General features: G+C 39.2%; 1 protein-coding gene across 1 annotated transcript; it reads left to right on the top strand.

Annotated features, from left to right (window-relative positions):
• Nucleotides 1-12,388: 12,388 nt before the first annotated feature.
• LOC127810300 (protein SIEVE ELEMENT OCCLUSION B-like) lies at nucleotides 12,389-17,674 on the top strand. Its single transcript, XM_052349689.1, has 7 exons — nucleotides 12,389-12,654; nucleotides 12,743-12,835; nucleotides 14,017-14,462; nucleotides 15,230-15,339; nucleotides 15,548-15,690; nucleotides 16,074-16,553; nucleotides 16,738-17,674. The coding sequence occupies exons 1-7, from the start codon at nucleotides 12,505-12,507 to the stop codon at nucleotides 17,374-17,376; spliced, it is 2,061 nt and encodes a 686-aa protein (XP_052205649.1). The 5' UTR covers nucleotides 12,389-12,504; the 3' UTR covers nucleotides 17,377-17,674.
• Nucleotides 17,675-22,812: the final 5,138 nt, after the last annotated feature.

Genomic DNA, 22,812 nt, shown 5'->3' with positions numbered 1-22,812 from the left:
GAGGGTTTTGAGAGTCAAGTGTCCCGAGAGTCTTGTCACCAACGTGCGATGAGAGTAGAATCTCGTCTCCAACGTGCACGTGCTCTGAGGGTCTCGTGACCAAGGCGCGCTAAGGGTCTCATCACAAAGGCGCACTGAGGGTCTCAGCACCAAGGTGCGCTGAGGGTCTCGTGACCAAGGTGCACTGAGGGTCTCGTGACCAAGGCGAGCTGAGGGTCTCGTGACCAAGGTCAGCTGAGGGTCTCGTGACCAAGGCGCGCTGAGGGTCTAATGATCTGGTGGCCCAAGATAATTGAGTGGCCTTGGATAGCCAAGTGGCTGTGGATAACCGAGTGGCCTCATAACTGAGTGACCTCATAACCGAGTGACGTCATAACCGAGTGGCCTCATAACCGAGTGACTTTCATAACCGAGTGGCTTCATAACCGAGTGGCTTGCAAAACAAGAGCAACATTAGGGCGTGGGTGGGGGTTCCCGCGCAAACCCTCAAATGCCTAAGTTAGTTCTTGAGAGCCAAAAGTATGGAATTGTGTTGAGGGGCCCAAGAGTGCGTACCTTGTGATGAAGGTATGGTCTCCTATTTATAACGGAGGAGAGAGAGGAGACGTGCGACAATCAGGGCGAGAATCTCGGGGCTTGTTTCGATGATTTTGCGGCCCATTCGAGAGGGAAAAGAGAAGAGATTGGCCCAATCCTACTCGACCACGACCGAGTGGGGGGCCACTCGGTCGTGCCTTCTTTTGCCCTTTTCCTTGGTTCCGTTTTGAGTGGTTCCCGTACCTCAATTTCATGCCTAATTTACACTTTTGTTCAGCTCGAAGCTCTCAAATCTCAAAACATAAAAGTTGTATATAATTCTCTTATATTTCCATAGGACTTTGAATCAGCCCAATCAGATCTCATATAAGAAAGTTATGGCCAAAAAATCAAAGCAGTGTTGTACCCACTCAGTTATGCCGAGTGGGTCATGAAAAGTGAGGGGAAATTGGTCACCCGCCCACTTGGTCATGACCAAGTGACCCCCCACTAGGTCATGGCCGAGTGGGTCTTCATTCCCTTGGATTTTAGGGCCTCTTTTGCCTTTTGTCTTGGTTTAGATCCATCTCCACTCCAATACTTGACTCTGAGCCTTAATAGTGCAAGTGCATCAACTTAGAGCCAAATTTCAGCCTTGATGAAGCTTGAATCTCTTAAAACTAAAAACATAAAAGTTTTAGATAATTCTCTTATCTTTCTATAGGATTTTGAATCAGATCAATCGAAACTTGTGTGAGAGAATTATGCCCAAAAAACCAAAGCAGTGTCATACCCACTTGGCATAACGGAGTGGGTCCTCCCCACTTGGTCTCGGCTCGACCTCTTGCTCCTTCGGCTTGTTTCCTTGATCTCCTACAACCTGTTGGGCCTTTAGGCTTCATGTCCATGTCTCGCGACTCTTTTAGGTCTTGTGATTCTCCAAGTTTGCAGGACATATCAATTGCTCCCTACTCTTTTAGCCGGGAGCTTCAGGTGAAAGAGTATCTTGTCCTGTAAACTTTTGAACATTACTTCTCTTTTAGCTGCTTCATCTTCTACACATCCTCTCGAGCTTGTTTGCACACCGTGCTTTTAAATTTCTGAGCTCTAGTGATTTTCAATTCTTTTGCAGAAGTATGAGGTAGATATACTAGTAAGTTCGCTTTCCATAGATATTGAACTGTGGACCAAACAATGAGTTTGATTCTGCTCCCAGTTTTGGTGTTGTGTGTAGGACAATAGGTTTGCACTTTCTTTTCACTTGTTGTCGGGTGGTGAGTAAGATAATGTGCTTGAGTTCATTTTTCCTTCGTTGTCGGGCTGTGGGCAGGACAATGGGCTTGAGTTCATTTTTCCCTCGTTGTCGGGCTGTGAGTAGGGCAACGGGTTTGAATTTATTTTTTCCTCCTATTGTCGGGCCATAAGCAGGACAACGGGGTTGCGTTGGTTTTTTTCCCTCATTATCGGGCCATAAGTAGGATAACGGGTTTGAATGTACTTTTACCTCATTCTGGGCTATAAGCGGGACAACGGGCTTGAATGTACTTTTACCTCATTACCGGGCCGTGAGCGGGACAATGGGATTGACTGTATTTTTCCCTCGTTGTTGAGCCGTGAGCTAGGCAACGGGCTTGAATGTACTTTTACCTCATTGTCGGGCCGTGAGCGGGGCAATGGGTTTGAATGTACTTTTACCTCATTGTCGGGTTATAAGCAGGATAACGGGCTTGAATGTACTTTTACCTCATTGTTGGGCTGTAAGTAGGGCAACGGGCTAGACTGATTATACTTTTACCTCATTGCCGGGCTATGAGCAGGGCAATGGGTTTGAATGTACTTTTACTTCGTTGCTGAGCTATAAGCAGGACAACGGACTTGAATGTACTTTTACCTCATTGTCGAGCTGTGAGCGGGGCAATGGGCTTGACTATATTTTTCCCTCATTGTCGAGCCGTGAGCCGGGCAACGGGCTTGAATATACTTTTACCTCATTGCCGGGCTGTGAGCGGGACAATGGGTTTGAATGTACTTTTACCTCGTTACTGGGCTATAAGCGGGACAACAGGCTTGAATGTACTTTTACCTCATTGTCAGGCCGTGAACGGGGTAACATGCTAGATTATACTTTTACCTCATTGCCGGGCTCTGAGCGAGACAATGGGCTTGAGTTTATTTTTCCCTCGTTGCCGGGCCATGAGTGGGGCAACGGGCTTGAATTTATTTTTCCTTCGTTGCCGGGCTATGAGTGTGGTAACGGGCTTGAGTTTATTCTTCCCTCGTTGCTGGGCCGTGAGCGGGGCAACGGGCTTGAGTTGGCTAACTGCCTTGTCCTAAGGGCATGTCCTTTCGTGGCTTGTCTTGGTGGAATAGGAGGAGTCCCTTGCCATAGTTTCATCACCTGAGATGACATGTATGGGCTCATGACTGGTTCATTGTCTAGGGTGGATTCTCTACATAATCCCTTTCTCTTTCTTGACGTCTCTGATTTGATCTCTCCCATTCTTCCTGTCTATCTTCTCCTCTTCAAGGCTCCCTGTCTTTAACCTGTACATACCTTCGAAGATGTCCCTCACGAACTAGCATCTCAATCCCATCTCTCAACTCCCGGCATTGGTCAGTGGAATGTCCACGAGTTCTATGATACCTGCAATATTCTTCTTTATTCTTCCCCATGGGATGGTCAACCTTTTTCGGGAGTTTAATGAGACCTGATCCATCGATGGCTGTAAGTATGGTCGATTGAGGTTGAAGAAGTCTTGTGTAATGGTGGAACTGGGGTCAAGGTATATGTGATCCCCTAACCTGTCTGGAGTCTTCTTCAACATCACATTCCTTTCTTTTCGCTCTCTGTCCTCATTCCCACCTACAACTCTCATAACTTCCATATGGTGCACGTATTTATTTGCTATAGCAAACAAATCTGTTAGGGATGTTGGTGGATCCAAAGATAATGATTCTTGTAGGGAAGTTAATCGTGTTCCTTGTAACATAGCAGACATTGCCATTGCAATTGGTAAATCATGAACTTCGAGGGTGGCATTCCGAAATCTATCTACATACTGACGCAGAGTTTCTTTGTTACCTTGTCGAATATTGAGCAAGTATGTGGCGTCCTTTTTTCTTCGACTATTAATCATAAATGCCTTAAAAAATTCTGTTCTGAGCTGACCGAATGAAGAGATAGAGGCCTCAGGTAAACTGTTGAACCATGTTTGGGCATGCCCTGACAGAGTTAAGGAGAAGGCTCAGCACATTATGTCATCATCCAATCCGTGCAATATCATCAACAACTCATAGTTTTGAATGTGATCATAGGGATCATCCTTACCGAAATAGGGAGTGATTTGAGGCATCTTGAATTTTCTAGGCAGTGGCTTCTCCAATAAATCTGTAGTAAACGGACATTTTCTGCGTTGTTGCTCCTCCATGGCTAGGATCAATTTCTGTCATTCAAGTACTTTTTTGACTACCCATTTCATGTCATCCCGTATACTTGTTGTTGTTTGGTTATCATGTCTTGTTGGCGTGCTGGTTCCAGTTTCATGGTATCTTCGCCTTTGGGGGATTTTAGCCCGGTTTTCCTTTCGTGGGCTCTCATTTCTTCAAGGCATGGTGCGAGGATTCTTCCTTGGTGGTGGTGACCTATCCTCCTGACGAGAAGTAGATCAAGAATTAGAATTGGGAGTGGCCTCCTGATAGGAATCAGCTCCCACCTCGAGCTAAGGCTCAGGCGGTGGCATAAACTTTTTCAAGGTATCGGGTAACGTCCCTCCTGGCATCATATCTTAGAGTATACCAACCATGTCTCGAAGTGCCTACATGCCCTCAACTTGTTGCTGTCTCAATGCTTCATACTCTTCGCACGGGACTGTATGCTGTGGCTGTCGTGAAGTCCCAGCTTGATCAAGGGGAAGTGGCCTTGAGCCGATGTTAAGTGGAGGTGGGACTGATTGGTTCCCTACTTGCTGGCTCATGGAAACGGAGCGATCACCTCCTTGGGGTTAAGCATTATGAAGGGCGGAGGTGCTCCTTGTGGGTGAGAATCAGGAATAATGGGAGGTGCTCCCTGTTGTTGAGAGTTTCGTGGTGGTAGGCGTGTTTTTACGTCTTGAGAGAGAGTTCGTCGGTGTCCACGGGTGTTTGCCATTCTTAAGTTAACTTTTTATCTTACGTTTCCCACAGACGGCGCCAATTCTTGTTGCCAAAATACAACAATCTTTTTTTTTTACGTGGGAGAATGTAAGGTGCGTGGTTGACCATGGGAGTTTCTAGAGACTTGCAAGTCTTGAGGGTTTTGAGAGTCAAGTGTCCCGAGAGTCTTGTCACCAAGGTGCCATGAGAGTACAATCTCGTCTCCAACGTGCACGTGCGTTGAGGGTCTCGTCACCAAGGCGCGCTGAGGGTCTCGTCACCAAGGCGCACTAAAGGTCTCGTGACCAAGGTGAGCTGAGGGTCTCGTGACCAAGGCGAGCTGAGGGTCTCGTGACCAAGGCGAGCTGAGGGTCTTGTGACCAAGGCGCGCTGAGGGTCTCATCACCAAGGTGAGCTAAGGGTCTCGTGACCAAGGTGAGCTGAGGGTCTCGTGACCAAGGCGCGTTGAGGGTCTGATGATCTGGTGACCCAAGATAACCGAATGACCTTCGATAACCGAATGGCCTCATAATCGAGTGGCCTCATAACCGAGTGACGTCATAATCGAGTGGCCTCATAACCGAGTGACCTTCATAACCGAGTGGCCCTCATAACCTAGTGACCTTCATAACCAAGTGGCCTCATAACCGAGTGGCTTACAAAATGAGAGCAACGTTAGGGCGCGGATAGGGGTCCCTACGCAAACCCTCTGATGCCTAAGTTAGTTCTTGAGAGCCAAAAGTATGGAATTGTGTTGAGGGACCCAAGAGTGTGTACCTTGTGATGAAGGCATGGTCTCCTATTTATAGAGGAGGAGAGAGAGGAGACGTGCGATAATCGAGGCGAGAATCTCGCGGCCTGTTTCGATGATTTTGCGGCCCATCTGAGAGGGAAAAGAGGAGAGATTGGCCAAGCCTACTCGACCATGACTGAGTGGGGGGCCACTCGACCATGACCAAGTGGGGAACCACTCGGTCATGACCAAGTTGGGGGCCATTCAGTCATGACCGAGTGGGGGGCCACTTGGTCATGCCTTCTTTTGCCATTTTCCTTGGTTTGGTTTTGAGTGGTTCCTATATTTTAACTTCATGCCCAATTTAAACCTTTATTAAGCTATAATATCTCAAATCTTAAAACATGAAAGTTGTAGATAATTCTCTTATCTTTCCATAGGATTTGAATCAGCTCAATCAGAGCTCGTATGAGAAAGTTGTGGCTAAAAAACGAAAGTAGTGTCGTACCCACTCGGCATAACCGAGTGGGTCATGAAAAGTGAGGGGAAATTGGTCACCCGCCCACTTGGTCATGACCGAGTGACCCCCCACTCGGTCATGGCCGAGTAGGTCTTCATTCTCTTGGATTTGAGGGCCTCTTTTACCTTTTGTCTTGGTTCGGATCCATCTCCGCTCCAATACTTGACTCTGAGCCTTAATAGTGCAGGTGCATCAACTTAGAGCCCAATTTCAGCCTTGATGAATCCTAAATATCTGAAAACTCAAAACATAAAAATTGTAGATAATTCTCTTATCTTTCCATAGGACTTTGAATCATCTCAATTAGAGCTCGTATGAGAGAGTTATGCCCTAAAAACTAAATCAGTGTCGTACCCACTTGGCATAACCGAGTAGGTCCTCGCCACTTGGTCTCGGCTTGACCTCTTGCTCCTTCGGCTTGTTTCCTTGATCTCCTACAACTCGTTGGGCCTTTGGGCTTCATGTCCATGTCTCGTGACTCTTTTAGGTCTTGTGATTCTCCAAGTTTATAGGGCATATCAAGGTTAATTTACTAATTAATTATATTTTAAAAAATAAAAATGTATTTATTTTAGCGATGCCATTCCATTGCTAAAAATATAATTTTTAAAAATTTTTATTTATTTTTTAAATTTTTAATAAAATATTTTTAATTTTTTTATTCATTTTTTTAATTTTTTTAGTGACGAAAATTTTTCGTTGCTAAAATATTTTTTAATTTTTTATTTTTTAATATATTTTAGCAATGAAAAATTCCGTAGAGAAATTTAAAAAAATTATAGTAGTAGCAATGAAATAAATTTTTGTTGCTAAATTTAAAAAATTACATTTAACAATGGAAATATTTTCATCTCTAACCCATAGCTAAATTGGCGACAAATCCATCGCCAAAAAAATTTAGTAACAAAGACTTTAGCGATAGATAAAGTTCGTCGATAATCTGTGGCTAAATTGATTTAGCAACGGATTTTTGGCTTTAGCGATGGAATATTTCCGTCGCTAAAACACAAAATTCTTGTAGTGTAAAAGACCATGAATTATTTAAGAAATTCTATCATCATAGAATCTTGTCACACATTTTTAACACCTTAAGAATAAGATTCTCAAATAGGAGATTTAAGGACTCATTCATATATATAACAAATTGGAGAGTTTATGAATGAAAATAAAATTTCCTTTTATTAATATATATAAAGATACAACAAATTTATTTATTACACGGCCACTAAATATCATCTAAATCTAGCATTAGCACATACTACACTAACAAGAAGGCTAATCATCGCTCACCCCTTTAAACTAGTAATGTGGCAACCCCTTATTTATCTTCACTTTGGAGCAAAAGGAGGAGAAATGACCTCCCTCCTCCAATTGGAAGATTCTAGCTAATGGGTTTAGTAAAGCATTAATGCTAAGGATGTGCTAATCAGAAGCTATAGATCTCACCATTCTTAGCATCGAATGCTAAGGGTGTGCTAGTTAAAGCCTAAAAAGACCTCACAATTCTTAGCATTCACCGCTAAGGATGTGTTAGTTAAAGTTGAAAAGACCTCTTACATTACTCCATAGCCTAACCTTTAAAAATTATACCAATTAGTAAGGGGGCAAGTGGCGATGCGATCTTTAGTTCTTATGGGCAAAACTCTATCCCATAACAACCCAAATTTAATCTAAGGCCCCTAACAAAATTGAGGACTAAAGAGTTGGACCTACTTAAAAACCCACCCTAAGGTTATCCAAGCAAGGAGTATAAAGGAGAGCCTAAGTACAAGGCCAGGCCTATAGCTAGCTTACCCAATTCATCTAGAGGATCAAATCAAACTGTTCACCCGATTCATCTAAAGGATCAAATCAAACTGTTCACGTGATATCATCTTGGCCTATATTGACCCCTTCAACTTGCCTATATAAAGGTACAGTCTCTTAAGAGCCATATACGATATTTATTGCATCACTACTATGTTGTTTCCTAACAAAGTAGTGAAGGGGTCATCAGCTTATGACTCTGTTGAATGGGATTTCCTATTAGCTATCCTTCAACTGATGAACTTCTTGCCTAGATTCTGTGGTTGGATTTGTGAATGTGTCCCCACCCCTCACTTTTTAGTCAAGATTAATGGCTAACTGCATGGGTTTTTTCGGGGAGGTAGGGGCCTGAGGCAGGGAGACCCACTTTCACCTCATCTGTTTGTGTTGGTCATGCAAGTGTTGCAAGGTATCGTTAGCCGACACGTCCAGACGGTGATGCTCATGTTTGCTGATGACCTTTTATTATTCTTTCACGGAGACGTTGCTTCCATTAGAGTCCTCAAGGAGTGCTTAGGAAAATTTGCTTTGTTGCCTGGTTTGCACATTAATCCCGCGAAAAGTGATTGCTTTGTGTCTTGTTAGGATGAGTCCTTGAGAGAGAGTTTGCACCTTGCTTCAGCATTCCACAAAGGTCAACTCCCCATGAGGTACCTAGGGGTCCCCCTATTATTGACGAAGCTAGTCTACGGGATTGTAAGCCCATCTTGGATAAAGTGAGGAGTCGGGTGTGCTCATAGTTAGTCTTTATCTTTTGGGGGTAGACTTCAGTTGGCTCATTCGGTTCTTGCCACGATATACTTGTATTGGGCGTCTGTCTTCTTGTTGCCCAAGTGGGTGATTAAGGAGTTAGAGGGCATCATCAAGAATTTCCTTTGGAGTGGGTCAGATGAGGATTCCCACAAAGCTAAGGTCGCGTGGTGTGATATGTGTTGTCCTAAGGAGCAAGGAGGTCTTGGATTAAAACCTTTTTTTTTTTGTGGAACAAGGCAATGTTGATAAAGATAATTTGGAAGCTCTTGTCAGGTGAGAGCGAGTCCTTGTGGGTAAAATGGATCCACACCTTTCGGATCAAGAACAAGTGCTTATGGATGCTCCCAGTGCCACATTCTTGCCCCTGGCACCGAAGGAAGCTCTTATATGTCTGGCGTGTGGTCAAAGATATGTTTGGGTGGAAGGTGGGGGACGACAGTCGTGTTTTTCTATGGTATGATAAGTGGGACCCCCTTAGGATCCTTGTCGAACGTTTCTCCTGTCAGCTCCTCCATCGGCTTAATATCCCTATTACGACCCGTGTCTCTAACATCATTATAGATGGTAGGTGGGAGTGGTTGTCGGACTGGACATGTCCATCTCTAGAGCTTATCCGGCACCGGATGCCGAGGCCCCATAGGGTTGGGAGTAGTGATGTGCTGGTTAGGACCCTGGTCCCAGATGGTACCTTCTCTATTAGGTTGGTATTACATGGTTCGTTAGAACAACGGGAATGAGTCCCATGGCATCGGTTGGTTTGGTTTGGGTATGGAGTCCCTGCGCATTCATTTATTCTCTGGTTAGCAGTTAGGGAACGATTATATACTCTTGATCGTGTTAACCTGTTTCTTCCATTTCCCAATAGATGTTTTTTTGCAGAGCAGATTTTGAGAGACACAACCATCTATTCTTTGAATGTTCCTATTCTAGGCAGGTGGTGTCATGTTTTCGACGTTCAAAAAAATTTGCATGGCCTTGGCATCAATGGGATATTGGGGTCCTTTGGGCGGCGGCTCGGTGGAAAGGTAAAAATCCTTGGCATGTTGCTAATAGTTTGGTCTTACAGGCGATGGTATATTTTTTATGGTGTGAGCGCAACAACCGGTGCTGGCGAGGTTCCGAGCAGTCTGCGGACCAGCTCACACATCAAGTACAGTGTGCCATGTGGGCACAATTGGTCACCATCCGCTTTCCCATACTAGATAGAGCCGTGCACTGCAATATTTCTGGTGGGTCCTTACTAACTAGCACTCCTGGCTTAGGTACCATTCTACTTAGTAACTTGGAGCGGGCAGAACCCCTGTGCGTCTCCATAGTTAAACGGTGGATGGCCCTACTGCCAGATATGACTTGACGATGTTGGACTGCTGGGGTCTGTCAATGAGTTCCTTGGAGTTGAGAGACTCTTGTGACCAAAACTGATGCTATCCTTCGATCCTAGATTTTACTTTGTACATGATGTCATGTAGAATGTTGCAGCCTCTTATTTTTGCCTGCTCAAGTGGTCGTCTACTTAGTAACTTGGAGCGGGCAGACCCCCTATGCGTTTCCATAGTCAAAAGATACGTTGACATACCTAGTAACTTGGAGCAGACATAACCCCTGTGTGTCTCCATAATAAAACTGTAACTCCTGAGTTGGGCTATGTTTTGATGGTTGGCCCTGAGTGTAATTTGTTCTAGTATGTGTCCTGGGGTCACTTGGTAACACTTATTCATTCTTCTGGTCCTAGTTTGTCACTTTGTACACATTGCCAGCGAGGTGGCTCTTCCATGCTTGCCTCAGGTTCGCAACTTTTCCCTGGTCTTCACGTTCATCTGGAAGACGTGCATTAAAGCCCCTTTGGATCTGGAGCTGTTCATTACTTTCCATTTATGTAGCTCCATTGTTACTTCTGCTATGTTTTTAACTACAGTCTTGTTTTGATCTTGAGTGTATGCTTCACTTAGGTGATCATGTAAACTGGGGTATGCCTTGGTTTGTGTTTTGTACAGACATTTTATTTCTATTTATGCATATCTCTTGTACTTAAAAAAAAAACAAAAAACAAAGTGACTAACTTAAGTGTTAAAAGATTCACTAGAAGACTAGGCCCCACTCTTCTTTTATAGGAAGAACTAGTTCAAACAAGTTCACACTTGAGCATTGCTAGGACAACCTTAAGTGAAACTATAAGATAGTACGACTGTTGCGTAAATCGGATAGTGATCGGCCCCAAAATTCTATGGTTTGACTAAATTTATTTCTTTTACCAAAATAATTGAGGATGAAAAAACTTCACATATATGTTATGAAAAATTAAATCGAAATCATACAAAATACTTAAAGTAGGCCCACCAAACTTCTCATTACAAAGAAACAAGTTGGGCATTATTAATTTCCTAAGTATACAAACTTAGCCTTCACTAGAAAGAAATTTAAGCTAATTATTTATTAATAGAGTTTAGGGAGCTAATTTTGATTAATTTCAACTCCATTTAACTAAAAGGTATTGCTTATGTTTTATTATTTTTTTCAATTAATAAGATTATATTCCTTGAGACTTAATAGAAGAGTAAATGTGACTCACAAGAACAGAAATTAAGATCTTAATTTCACTAAGACTATTACTCATCACTAAACTAACTCCGATAATATATTTTAATTACTTTTATCAAATTTTTGCTGAGTAAAAACCATGAGAAGTATTTGATAAAGGAATAATTTTATTAAGGAAAATATATCTTTATATAAATTTTTCATATAAAAAATAAATTCAAATGATGGAATATAGCATACTTTTCCATCCTTGCTTTCGCCCCCATACGAATTACATGCAAAGAGTACTACAGAAGTGGCTTGACATTTCAAACAGCCCAATCTTATAGAAACAAAAAAGATTTAAAAATATAACAATAAAAAGGTAAATATCCCAATCTTATAGAAACAAGAAGCAATTAAAAATTGGAGGCAAATAACCAAAGACAATATTCTTGAAACAAAAAGCAATTAAAAATTGGAGGCAAAGAACTAAAGACAATATTCTTAATTTCTTTTTAATTCCAATGGGGGACCAAAGCAAAAGAGAGGAAGACAACGTGTTTTGCGTTTGTGTTTTGGTTGTGTTATATATATATAAATTCCTAATGTTTCAGGTTTTTGTGAATTTTTTTAATCCTATTTTCAAAATATTTAACATGCATTTAAAATACTAAAATTTATTCAACTCAGCCCCTACATGTTTGTAAAGCCTCAAATTTCGTATAAATATTAATTAATTCAATTCGATTATAAACCCTTGGGTTGAATTGTCGTATATGATTTTATGAAGCATTGATAGACGTGCATGTTTGATTCCTATGGAAATGTAAAGCAACACGCCATCTCAAAAGTCTAGAAATTTCTAAGGGATGCGAACATAAGCATATGGATGACGCATGGGTGTCACGGTCACTTATACGAGGCTTCTTGCAACTTCTACCTTTAGCTTTGATAAGAAGTTGCTGTAAAGAATATTATTGCTCAACCACCTTTGTTTGAATAAGATGGGACTAAATAGGCTGAACACTCCATGTTTTTTTATGAAATCATAACAGCTGATAGTCAAATATAACAATAGTAAACTACATTCAAATTAATTAACCTCTATGCGGCAGGCAACTCTCAATGAAATTTATGTAATTTAAAAAATATCTTAAAAGGCCGATGCAATTTCTTTTTTTTCCCGGACCCTCTTCCAGCCTTTATATTTTAAGTTCATATAATAGACAATCTTCAATCTATAACGATTATTATTATTATTAAAATTATCACACTCTGAGATCTAACATTAATCCTTAAACCATTTTTAAAATGTCGCAGACCGCACCATGCAGTGTAGTATTCATTGATTTGTTTCATTTATAAAAAGGGATTACCGATCGACAAGGACAAATGCACGCTACCAAGTTATAGGCTCCACAGAGAGACCTTCCTTCCTTCCGTCCGTCCGTCCTAGTTCCTACTGTGCTTTCTCGTCCTGTTTTATCTATTTGTTCATCAGAGTCCCCCTACTGAGCCTAATTGCATGGATACTGCAAATGGAGCTGTAAGAATGATCCCCGAGAACGTAGATGGAGCACTGTTGCAGAGAATCCTGGACTCTCATAAGCCACTGGATGCCAAGAAATTTGATGCCAAGCCTCTTCTTGATGCTGTAGAGGATATCATTCGACGAGTATTAATCATTTTTAATCTTTTTTTTCCTGCTATATATTCATATATATATATATATATGTATGTAACTGTTTGTGAATGTAACCCAGGTCGAGGGATCCAATGGCAAGGCATCCCAAGGCGATCTCGGCAGAATGATGGAACCCTGGATCCATGAAACTATTAAAAAGGTTTCTTGTGAGGTGTGTTAGTTTTATTTATTTATTTATTTTCTTGTAAACATCCATTGCATAAGCTTCTCATAAAAAGACCAAAGTATAGAGGCACAAGAGCTCGGGTTAACGCACAGAGTCTAACCTTTGGCCACATGAAAGGAGGCTACATATAATAATGAACCTAAAACTACAAAAGTAGCAAGCTAGGGCCCAACAGACAACTAAACAGCAACAAGAAGACCCAAACACATTAGAGGACCCAACAAAACAGGAAGCTCAAACAAACAAACCCTGGCAACAATAGCACAAAAGCTAGGAAGGACTTTCCGCCCATTCTCCCCCACCAATTTGGTCTAACAAGACCGAGCATTGTTAGTACGAAATTGGGGAAGGTAGTAGGTGAGCTCACAAATCAATTGTGAGGGAAGTTGAACAGAGGCCATGTGTGGTCGCAAAGGCAATTCTGGGTGAAAGAAATTCTGGAGAGTAGTTAGCTCTCTCTGCCAAATGGGATAACTTCGGATCTATGTTTGAGCTGCCTTGGACTCAGCGCAGGGCGGTTCATGACTAAAATTAATTTTTTATATTAAAAAATATTTTTTAATAATAAGCTAGTAAAAATAAAAATTACAGCTCACTATAAAATTTGTGATATATAATTTTACATCTTAAAAAAAAATTTCAGATTCCTCTTACATGAATTTCTAAATTTGCTCCTCACTAGCTTTCGAGATGTTAGAAGAATATGAAAGGTAGATACTGTATTGGTTTGCGTATATAACAAGGATAATATACAAAAAAATTATAGATTAAAATACAATATAATAATAAACCTAACAAAACTAACCCTAATTTTAACTCTAAACATAAATCTAGGAAACAAAGATAAATCTAACCCTAATCCAAGAGATAAGACTGATCTAATCCTAAACTTAAACTGATAAATTTAATTTAAACTAACCTAATTTAGATTTTTTAATTATCTCTAACATCAGAATTCAGATATATGAATTTTTTAATCTCAATTAAACTTATGTGCCATAGAACTGCCTGAGCAAAAAAGTAAAATGATAGAAGTGAAATTTTTGAACTAACTGAAGGAAAAAAGAAACAATTATTTGACAAGGTGAACTTTTTCCTGCTTTTTATTTGAAAGGCAGCGTTGTTTCCAGATTCGAGATGTTTATATGTGTCAACTGTTGTGGCAGCTCTCCTGCAAGTGTTCGGGGGCTACTGCAAACACGAGGGAAGTCGCCCTGGTACTTCTTCAATCACTGGGAAGCTACTCATGGGAAGCCAAGGCTGTCATAACCTTGGCCGCATTTGCCGCCAACTATGGCTCATATTTACTGGTTTCCCAACTTTATGAGAGGAACGACCCATTTGTCAAATCTGTGGCTTTCCTCCAACTGTCCCCAAATCAATCGAAACAGACCCATTCGACATTCAAGTCTGAGGCACTGAAAGTTGTCAAGGCCATCCTCTATCTTACCAAGTACATTGTTGACGTCAGGACCTTCCAATCTCAGAACGCTATGTTAACTTCAATTTTCAATGCTTATGAAGATGATTTGGCAAAGGCTGTGTATTTGAGCATTTTAAGTACCGTGGCTTCTGAATCACTACTGATGAGCACTGTGGCCTTGGGATATGAGTACGTTTTCTCCAACTTAATTGAGCAATAATATATCCTTTTTCTATATATAGCATTTTGTGAAATTAATATATTTAGGATATATTACATATACTGACGAAATGTACAAGTTCGATGATCGAATTGGACTTCATTCAATGATAAAATTAGATCGAATTTCATCATCAATCATCAAGCTTCATCATAAAATCTGACCTGGCCGGACTTAGCCCGATTGGTGCCTTTAATGTTAGAAAGTAGCATTTTCAATTATCCTCTTGATTATCTAATTATTTATACAAATAATATTTTATATATGAATATTCTTTATCTTCGACAGCTTGGCCTGACAAGGGTTAAGATGTGCAAAATGTGTCTTTTAGTTTTCTATCTTTAATTCTTTAATAAAATTTTATAAAAGCGAAAAAAGCGTTCAATATTAGAAGTACAATGTTAAAAGCACAGGAAAATAATTTTTAATATAGAAAATTGGAGCATATGCATGAGAGAGAGAGAGAGAGAGAGAGAGAGAGTTTTCTCCGCGTAACTTGTGTTAGAGGAGATGAAAATGATTTTGGCAAAATTTTCCGGAGAACCTTGTTTTTCAAATATCCAAATAAGTATCGTTTTAGAACTATTCCAAGTTCAGTTTAATTTCAAGAATCATGTTTAGAAAATCTCTATTTTGAGTTTTTTATTTAAAAAACTTTTATATTTGAATAAATTTTTTAATTACATTTCTGAAAATAGGGACTGGTTTACACAATTAAATAATCCCTTAATATCAGGTATGAACCAACAGCAACGGACGCTCAAGTGTTTTCTAGCCTAGCGATAGAGCTAAAGAGCGTACGCATGGAGCTAGGGAGCCAAATGGAAAGCTGGAAGAAGTACATTGGTTAGTCCAACTCCAATTTATCAATTGGAAAATCCAACAAAATTATCATATTTTCTTGTTCATTTGTTCTTAATAAATATATATAAGATAGACACGTCATTTTTATCTCAAACGTTTAATACCAATTTTTGCTTATTTAGCGTGTATTGTAAATTGCATGGATTCATAATGGAACAAACCGAATAATAAGTTGTCATATATGTTGCAGAGGAGATAATTGTTCTTGAGGATTATGGGAGACTTGTCCGTAAGTTTAAGGGAACATACACCAATAATATGGAAATCCTCAAAGCTCTACTCTGGAAAGAGAGTCAAGCGACAATGATCTATAATTGTTCTACTAAGATGCAGGTTTGCTTTATCTTTGCTAAGCCTCTTCTATTGTTGGATCAGGTGTAGGGAGATCTATATATTTTAATCCCTAATTAATAAGCCCAAATACTTGTATCTCCTACAATGATGAACCTTTTCTGGGAGTTTATTGAGCCCAGATTGTATGATGATTGTGGGCTATGGAGTTTTAGCTTATTGAAGTTTGCTTCAACTATCTATTGACTGTAGCTTGCTTATCATCCTTAAATCCTCTCTTTTCATCTTCATGATTGAGATGGCAAGGAAAAAACTCAATGGCTATGGAACTCGACTGTTATATCGTGTTCAAGTTTTTATTATCTTCTTTTCTAATTGTTATATGTGTAATTATTGAACTGGCGGTGGTTGTTTTGTGTGCACAGGAAGAAATGAACAAGCTAAGTGGTAAACATGTGCTGCTATACTTTTCAAACCTAGAGCAGCTTTCCGAAGACGAAATCTCTATTCTCTCTGAGAAATATGAAAGAAAATTGACTCCATATGAGATCGTGTGGGTTCCTATCATGGATGAATCAATTTCATGGAATGAGGAGATAGCAAAATACTTCAAGAAAACTCGAGATTCAATGCCCTGGTACTGCATTAACGAGCCTTTCAAGCTTGGCAAAGCTGTCATCAAGTACATCAAGGAGGTTTGGAAGTTCAAGGACAGGTCACAGCTTGTGGTACTAAACCCACAAGGAAAATTTGTGAAATCTGGCGCCGTCGACCTCTTTTGGATTTGGGAAAAATCGGTTTTTGCATCTGAATCGACTAATATCAAGGAAGAAGATGAACAACTTTGGAAAGGGACCATGATTCAACTGTTGCAAGATACTTTGGGAGAAACAATAAATGAATGGGTATGTGACTATATTCTCACTTAATTGGCCATTTAACAGCAGCTATTTGCCCTGCATGATTAGTTGCGTTTGAAAAATGTCATTTTCATATCTTCCTAACATGTAGTATAAGTTAATAGTGATATTTTTATCATTATTACATACTTATATATGGTAATATGACGGAGGTTATTCGTGTTTCCAGATTGATGCTCGAAAGTACATCTTCTTGTTTGGAGGTGAAGACACAAAGTGGATTCAGGAATTTGTAGAATATGCTTGCAACGTTGTAAAGGATGCTAACATAGAATTCGTCATGATGTACGTTGGAAAAAGCAATTTGAGCTGGAAAACACACCAGAAGATTTTCGAACAAAAAAACCCCAATTTCAATATTATATTTCGATTTACAGAAAAAAAGTACATGTCGTCATTTTGGGCCACCCTGCAAAGCATATGGCAAACTAGGGTGGAAAGTGGTAAGTCTATTGTAGATGATATGACAATGGAAAACATCGTGACACTTCTGAGCTTTGATGCAAGCGCTGGAGGATGGGCTGCAATTTGTCGTGGTTCAAGCCCTAAGATGGCCAAAGCTCAGGATGAAACCATTCTAAATCTATTGAAAAACTACACTACATGGGCAGCACTCAACAAACAAGTTGGTTTTGTTGATGCACTCATTCAGAAGATTAAAGAGGGTAAGACCTATGAAAGCTATCATGATTGCTACAGCTTGGCCGTTGTTGCTAACATAGGGAGCACCCCTAAAAAGGTTAAATGCCTTATTTGTGGCAAAGTTATGAAGAGCTTCATTACCTATAGTTGTTGCCCTGATCTCTAGGCTATATAGTTTGTGCACTTTGGTGATGGATCCATAAGAATAAACGAGTCCAGTTGTTGCCCTGATCTCTAGGCTATATAGCTGGTCCACTTTGGTGATAGATCCATAAGAATAAACGAGTCCAAGTTGTAAACCCTATTTTGCTTTGTTAAGTTTGTTGAACTGGTGCAACTTGCATTCTACATAAATGAATGGGTCACCGGTCTTGTGTTCTAGACTCACACTATCGAGTCTGTGTATGTGTGGTATTTTTAAATGTACTAGTCATCGGAAAAGAATATTGTTAGACATTTGGCACTTAAGGCTATGTATTTTAAATTTTTGTGTAGAAAATCGTATTTATGTGCATATTAGTCAAACTGAATGAACAAATAACAATAACACAACAAACACCACAAAAATAATAAATAATTACACAAAAAGATTAATTAAGTGAAAACCATGCATGTATGATGCCAAATTGGATTGGAACGTAGCAAAATTAAAGACAAGCATAACAATCTAAATTCAGCTCAAGAGTTCATAGGGGAACAAATTATTGCCATTACATGACCTTTCTGAGATACTTACAATAATTTTGGAACATCCCTCTAAGAATGTACAAGGATTATACTAAAAGACAACAGAGACTTGAAAACCAGATAAGAAAATATTAGAAGATTATTTGACTCTTAACCATACTATTTCTTAATCACACGTATTAAACCTTAATTGTGGAAAGTTTCGATGAAACTAAAATATCAACCATCTTCAAGAAAAAAAAAAAGAACAGAAAAAAATAACGAAAATAGAGTCATGCCAGGAAGCACTGACCAACTTGAATAAAAAAAAAATCCTAACTTCCCCCAGAAAGATCCAATTCATGTACTGTTTGAAGCATATAAAACCAGACTTAATGCGCTTCCCATCCATACATAGCTTCCAGAAAACTTCAGGGCCTCACTGGTATAGTTTTTAATTTTAGATTTGACCCAAAATCAGACTTTACATAACATAGGCCTGCTGCACTTGAGGCATATGAATTGTAACTACTAGAGCTAAAAGCTAATCGACACTAGTAACAGCCCGCTCTCGGGCGTTAGTAACGTAAGATTTTGAGGATATATTTTCTTTCAACAGAAACTCAACACAAAAATTGTTCTCCGAAGATCCCGTTACACCTTCTCAGTATATCAACTTAGAATTATTAATAAACTAAAACAAGTAAATCACCTCAAATTCGAAAGTTAGATCGAAACCTCAATAGATCATAACCGAAATCACTTTATTCATGATATAAAGTCAAACCAATGTTTACATGATATAATCAAAATAAACAGTATAATTGAAAACGACATACTATAAACTATCCACTAATCGCCATCACTTCTCGGCAATCCCTTTTCATTTCGCACCGCTGCCTTCACCTGGAACGTTTGAATATTCTAGAGACAAAATCCATATTAGATGATGAATCATCTAAGTGAGAGTTTAAAACACTTTTTCATGAAAATGTATGCAAGACATGAAATAAACCAATACAACCCAACAAGCTCTAGCCTAAGAGAATCCCACACAGCGTTTAACCCTATCACGGAGAAAGAGCAATCTCTTTAAAGGCCACGCCACCACACCGACACATCAACATGATGCGGTTCTAGCTTGAAAGAGGTAAGGTCAACGCATCTCCCTAATATCTCGGGAACAATCGTTACCACTCCCGGCCTAAGAGGGTCACATCAACGTAGGAACCCATCTCACCATAATTACGTCAGGGATTACATTCCCACTCAAAAGCATTCAGGAGCCACTACCCAATCCCAACTCAAATCCCATATAGACCACCTAGTCATCCTAGTACAACATTCCTGACCATACGGTCGAGCACGGAAACCTAGGCAGCTATCCCGGCATGCACACCAGCACAAGATACCCCTATATATTATTCCGGCAACACGCTTGGGGAATTACTGCTATATTATCCAGACAACATTCCAGGCTGACATTCCATATGAACAACACAAAACGCAAGACAATGCCACATATCACAACTCAATGCATCATATAAACAACATTTTATAAAATACAATGCACCAGTACTAAACGTTTAGGGACAAACCTCCCTCATAAACCAACCGTTATCGGTTACCGTTTGCATGCAACAAAACTATTTTGCATAAAATCATAACACATTTAGGTAACACAAATATCAAGTTTTAGGGTAGAAACACCCTCAATAAATCAAGTTTTGGGGGCGAACACTCACCTTGAACGAAACTTAGAACACCTCAAATCTTGTGCCCAACCTCGATTTTTGTGCAACTCCTCAAGTATTTTGAAACCACCTTCTTACACGCCCTCATGTGATGTCCAAGTGCTCTGCGCATGTGATACCTCGTGTATGCTTTGAAAGCCCTCTATCCACTAAACCCGAAACACTCTCGTCCAGCACGAATTTATCACAATTTCGAATGAAAGAATCCTTAGCCATGAACATCTTATTTATAGGTTTTGAAAACTTAGCCACCAAGTAAGTCACATTATAATACAATATTTCTTAATCATTTAAAATCTTCCAAAATCTTTTCTAATCATTCCAAATCTTCTAAAATCTTCTGCAATCATTCTAAATCTTCTAAGATTTTTTTGCAATCATTCTAAATCTTTTAAGATTTTCTATAATCATTTTAAATCTTCTAAGATCTTCTTTAATCATTTCAAATCTTATAAGATCTTCTGTAATCATTTTAAATCTTTTAAGATTTTCTATAATCATTTCAAATCTTATCCAAATCAAATCTTATCAAATCTTATCTTATCTCTAAAGTCATCATGAGATTTCATCTTATCTCTAACGTCATCATGAGCCTTTATCTTATCTCCAAAGTCATCATGAGCTTTCATCTTATCTCTAACGTCATTACAAGTCTTTATCTTATCTTCAAAGTCATCATGAGCTTTCATCTTATCTATAAAGTCATCATGAGCCTTCATCTTATCTCTAATGTCATCTTGAGACTTCATCCTTATCTCTAAAGTCATTATGAGACTTTTCCTGAATCTCCGAAATACCCCTAGGAAAAAGGTCATTATGAGAATTACACTTTGGCCCAAACTTTTGGGTAATTGCACTTAAACCCTTTATAACATGGTCCCCGGGTTAATTTTTAATTGCATTTTAGTCCCTGGAGAAAGGATTAATTACACTAATATCCATGGTTTTAGGTTAATTACACTTTTACCCGAACCTCAAAAATTATGATTTTGCCCATGGCTCAGAAATTGAACTTTTGTCTACAAACATCCACAATCCCTTCAAATATCCTATTTCCTCAAGTATCTAAATCTAAAAATCTCAAGTATTACATTCCTTATGATCATTCAATTTTTTAGGTTAAAATTAGTCGTACCGAGAAATTGTCTCTGTTTTGATTACTTTAAGTGTCATAAATCCTGTCTCAAGACACTTGTCAATGACATACATTTTTCCTTAGATATTTACATTCTAGGGTACTCCCTTTCATCGATTCGGCAATTACCTAACTAAATTCTTAAATCGATTGCTAGTTCCATGAACTTACTTAACACTACGAAATATGAGGTATTACAACACTCAAGTGTCAAAACTCCTCTGCAGGAAATGAACTTGTCCTTCAGTTTAAAGGATTGTTTCTCCCCATTATAGGGAGAGAGATCAACAATGGTAGAAGAATAAAAATTACAAATGTAGCACCGAATAGGGTTTGTAAAACAAGTTTGTACATAAAAATTACATATCATTTCATAATATATATGATCTGCAAACAAAAATTTTAGGGTTAATACATACAATACATACGCCATTTTCTCAATAAAAAAATATCACATTTAGTCTTTAACGTGCAAAACGTCACGATTTCATATCTTAATTATTAAAAATTGTTGTTTTAAGTCTTTACTGTAACAGAATATTTTTGTGTGTATGAGCACATCCATTTTTATGAGTGGCATGCCACGTAGATGACCGGTTAACAATATTTGAATAAGCTAAATTGTTTGTTTTGCTTACTCAATAATTAAAAAATATGACATTTGATTATTAATGTGCAAAATATCTAAATTTTATATCTCAACTATTAAAAATTATTACTTTAAGTCCTTATAAATAAAACGGTTATCTACCCCCCACCAGTTAACAATATTATTGTTGCCAAAATACAACAATGCATTTATAGTGTGAGAAATATGATATTGACAATCTCGGGCAATGACGATCAGATGATTTTACTGCAATGATAAACAGATGGCTTGCTAATGAATGAGTAACTTCTGATGAACGCATGTCCTCTAATGAATGAGTGCCCTCTGATGATTGAGTGCCCCATCGAGATAAACAAACGGTTAGAGGCGCAGGAAGATGTCCTCACACAAACCCTTTGATGCTTAAGTTAGTCTTTGAGTGCTTGAACACAAAAAAAAGAGTTGGAGTGTTAGAGTGAGCATACCTGAAAAAGAATATGGTCCTCCTATTTATAGAAAAGGGAGAGGGCGACACGTGACAACCATCCCATGTTTCTCGGATGGCATATTCTGAGCATATTCCATAGAATCTTGGAATATTCTTGTGAGCCCTAGGGAGGGTCTTGGAAAAAGGCTCATGGGTTTGGTTTGAGGAACGCCCCAAGATGATTTGTCGATTACAAAAGAAGCTCCCAAGGGGGAAGGATAGAAATTACTAAGTGTTGGATGGGTGACATGTTGCAATGACCGAGTGGACACTCGATCATTTTCCAAGCCATGGTGTTTTTTTACTCTTATCTTTGTTTGATTCATTTCATTTCATTTTTTCTCTTGGTTAATTGCTTAATGAACCCTCTCTTGTTGCATGATCTTCTTGACTGAGTAGTGGCCACTCGATCATTACCTTGTCTTCAACTTGCTTGGTTTTTATTGCCTTTACTTTTGGGTTGTGCTTTAGCCCATTTAGGCATCCTTGACCCATATCTGCTTCTTGGGTTTGACCAATGTCTGGATTATCTGATATTTGCTAGGCATATCAATTGCTCCCTACTTTTTTTACCGAAAGACTCGGTCAGAAGAATTTCTTGCCCTGCAAATCTTGACGGCCCAAACATTTAAAGAGTGGCATGGTGAAAGCTCATTTGTACAGTACCCCATCAACAATAGTGAAACGTGTTTCCCGTGTTTTTACTTTCTTTCCTTCAACTAGATCATCTGGTATCTCTCCCTCGGCCAGATAACGATAGATAGGTGTTCTCCAATCATTGCCCAAGTTGATATACATTACTTCATTCTCTTCTATGTCAGGTCTTTGGAGAACTTCCACAAATATAGCTCTCGCTATTATCTCCTTGGCTAATGCCAACTTAGATAAGGCGTTAGCGTGACTGTTAAGGGACTGGTTAATCTGTACCAATTGAAAATTTTGGAATGATTGAGCGAAGGCCTTGACCTTTT

The sequence above is a fragment of the Diospyros lotus genome, chromosome 9 (genome assembly GCF_014633365.1).
Source record: "Diospyros lotus cultivar Yz01 chromosome 9, ASM1463336v1, whole genome shotgun sequence".
In the NCBI taxonomy this organism is placed as follows: Eukaryota; Viridiplantae; Streptophyta; class Magnoliopsida; order Ericales; family Ebenaceae; genus Diospyros; species Diospyros lotus.
Note: the sequence above shows the minus strand (reverse complement) of the source record. Positions and strands in the feature narration are given on the sequence as shown.

What these genes read in the sequence shown, in the direction of transcription:
- LOC127810300 (XM_052349689.1), top strand. Translation starts at nt 12,505, where the DNA reads ATGGATACTGCAAATGGAGCTGTAAGAATGATCCCCGAGAACGTAGAT. An exon ending in TTAAAAAGGTTTCTTGTGAG is followed by an intron (nt 12,836 to 14,016) that starts GTGTGTTAGTTT and finishes CTGTTGTGGCAG; the next exon opens with CTCTCCTGCAAGTGTTCGGG. An exon ending in ATTGTTCTACTAAGATGCAG is followed by an intron (nt 15,691 to 16,073) that starts GTTTGCTTTATC and finishes TTGTGTGCACAG; the next exon opens with GAAGAAATGAACAAGCTAAG.